We start from the raw sequence: 2,558 nt of genomic DNA, 5'->3' as shown, positions 1-2,558 counted from the left end.
CGAAGCAGCCGCGAGCGGGGAGACCAACGGCGAGATGAGCCCCGTGGAGCTCCTGCACTTCCAGCAGCAGCAGGTAGGAGGGACGCCCCGCTTCCTTCTCTTACCTACCTTACACAAGGCGACATGGAACTGGGTCCTTCGAGGATTTGGTTTGGGGGCAACACGCGATTTTACCTTCCCCTCATCCCTGGGGCTGGCCCAGGAGACGGGTTGCACCAGACTTGGTGATCCCTGTTGAAGCTGGGGTGCAAGTGCTGCCCCAAAAAGCAGATACTGCCCCAAAAAGCAGGTGCCTGTCCTTTGGGGTGCACATCCCTCAGGAGATGGAGCCCATCCATCCGTGCAGCTCGTGGGCTGGTGCCTGCTGCCTCAGAGGTGGCTGCATTTTGGGGGGAGGTCCTGCCTGCGCTGGTGGGGTCTGCCTGCTCTGTCCCCCATCGGTGCGGGGAAGGTGGTGCAGGAACAGGAGGAGGGCTGCGAGAGCAGAGTTAAGGACCTGTTGGCTGTAAAATAAGGAGCAGGTTTTCTCTGTGTCAGTATTCGGTTATCCAGGTGGGTGACCAGAGGTGGTCCCCCATTCTCTGGGGCTCCCGGTGCCTTCAGTGGAAGAATTAACCTCGCATGCATGGCCAAAAACACGTGTGACCACAACATGTGCATGCAACAGTTCTGTCCTTGGGCACACGTGTGTGCACCTCGGGGAGCCCATGCACGGCAGCTGTGTGGCACACGTCTCCCCTTGCACCGTGCACGCCCGGGCGGCAGCGGGAGAGGGGGGGGGGACGGGACGTGTGTGCGTGCCTGCAGGTTACCTTTCAAAACAAACTTTGGAGAAAACATAAATTTTCCTCCTCGGATACTAAATAAGGCAATGATCCCTGCCTCGGATGGAGATCGCCTCCCTGAGCCATAAATTCCAGCGTGAAAGCTGTAAAAAATTGCTGTGTCTGATACTTTAGTAGTGAGTGCTGTAAATCCATTACCTGAATAACAGCCGTTTCTCACGCAGTTAAGCCCCTGTTCCCCTGATCTGAAGGGTAATCATGCGTGTAATGCTGCTGCGAGTCACCCCTGCCGAAGGAGCCGCCGCTCGCTCCCCTCCCCGCCCCGGGGACGGCCCCGAATTTCACTGAGTGGCAGCCCGGGGCCCGCGGGGCATTTTATGCTTGTTCCTGCACGGCCAAAACGGTGCAGATTGGAGGGTGGGCAGCGTGGTTGTGAAACGGGGTTACCTCCTCCGGAAAATAAGGGGGAAAAAGGGGCTTTTGCAATGCGGAGCGCTGCTGCTGTTGGCTCGTCCCTGTGGATGCTGCTCCCTGAGCTCACCCGGTAAATCCTGCCCTGCCCAAGGCACGGCTGCTGTTTAATTTTACCCTTTTGCATTTCTTCTTTTGGATTCCTGGTGTAATTACCCTGGGAACCTCGCCGGCACGTGGAATTATTAAGGCAGAGGGTTTGGTAAACTTCCAAAAACAAATGACATCTGCAATGACAGCACCTTGGGGGGAGGAAAAAAAAAAACCAACCCGGGGACTATCAATCTTCATGCTTCAGGGAACAGGCTGAGCACCAGCTGGGGTCAGGAATAAATGTCCCCATATATAGAGTTTTGCACAATTAGGTGCTTCATGAAGGCTTTACACCATCCTCGGGAGCATCCAGCATTCGCCCCTTGTCACAGGCAGGCTCCTGGACCACTGGGCTGTTCCCGTCTGACAGCTCCTCCGTCCCGGCTCCGCCACAGCTCCTGAAATGTCAGCACTCAATCCTTATTTAACTATATGAAATCCCCAAGAAACGGTAGGAAGCCTGGAGGGGTGGGAACCCACCACTCAACCACCTCACCTAGGCTTGAAGGGCCACCAGTGGCTTAAAACTCCACGTCCGTAGGGGTTTGCTTGGGCGATGCAGCTCCCCGGGGGCACGTGCTCTGCCCTCGTTTTTGGCTGGTTTTGCACCTTGGTGAAACGAGCTGGCTTTGACCTTCTTCGGTGCCCACAGTCTCTCTGCTTTCACCCTCTTGAAAGGGTGAACCCAGACAGCCCTGGGGCTTGTTTGGGCTGCGGGGACTCCTCAGGTTAAAACGCCTCTCTGAGGATGCTGCCCAGAGGTGAGTGTCCCGGGTAGGAGCTTGCTGGGGAGGTGTGTGTGTCGTAGGGTGCTCAGGGACCCACCGAGGTTGTCTTGTGGCTGCTGGGGAGTCCCCGGAGCAAGAAGACGTGGGCGTCTGGCTGCACCAGCCCGGCTTTGCCAGGACAGGGTCTGCCAGCTACGGCGCCGGCTCTGCTCCACCACAGAGTGCAGCTTTCTGTCGCCGTCCTCGGCTGTGCCTGGTCGGCCTGTCCGCCCCGAGCCGTGCAACTTCAGAGCATCCCGTGGTCTGGAGAGCCTGGAGGGAGAGCAGGAGCCTGGCGGGGATGGGGTGGGGAAAGGGCATCCCCCTCCCCTCCCTCCCTCCCTCTACCCCCAGCCCAGGGGACGGCGTTCGGGTTAAATCCCTGGATTTCAATGGCGGGATTTGGCTGAAAAGCTTGAATAGCGCACGCCCGCATTGTGCC

General features: G+C 58.1%; 1 protein-coding gene across 1 annotated transcript in view; it reads left to right on the top strand.

Moving 5' to 3' along the window:
* The window catches only part of FOXP4 (forkhead box P4), a 50,303-nt gene that overhangs the window by 11,367 nt on the left and 36,378 nt on the right, over nucleotides 1-2,558 (top strand). Inside the window, exon 3 of the mRNA XM_009327458.1 lies at nucleotides 6-73. Within this exon, the coding sequence (XP_009325733.1) occupies nucleotides 6-73 (68 nt within the window). The remainder of the gene's footprint in view (nucleotides 1-5; nucleotides 74-2,558) is intronic.

Source organism: Pygoscelis adeliae, unplaced genomic scaffold (genome assembly GCF_000699105.1).
Source record: "Pygoscelis adeliae isolate BGI_AS28 unplaced genomic scaffold, ASM69910v1 Scaffold197, whole genome shotgun sequence".
Lineage (NCBI taxonomy): Eukaryota > Metazoa > Chordata > Aves > Sphenisciformes > Spheniscidae > Pygoscelis > Pygoscelis adeliae.
This window is presented reverse-complemented; position numbering and strand designations above follow the sequence as displayed.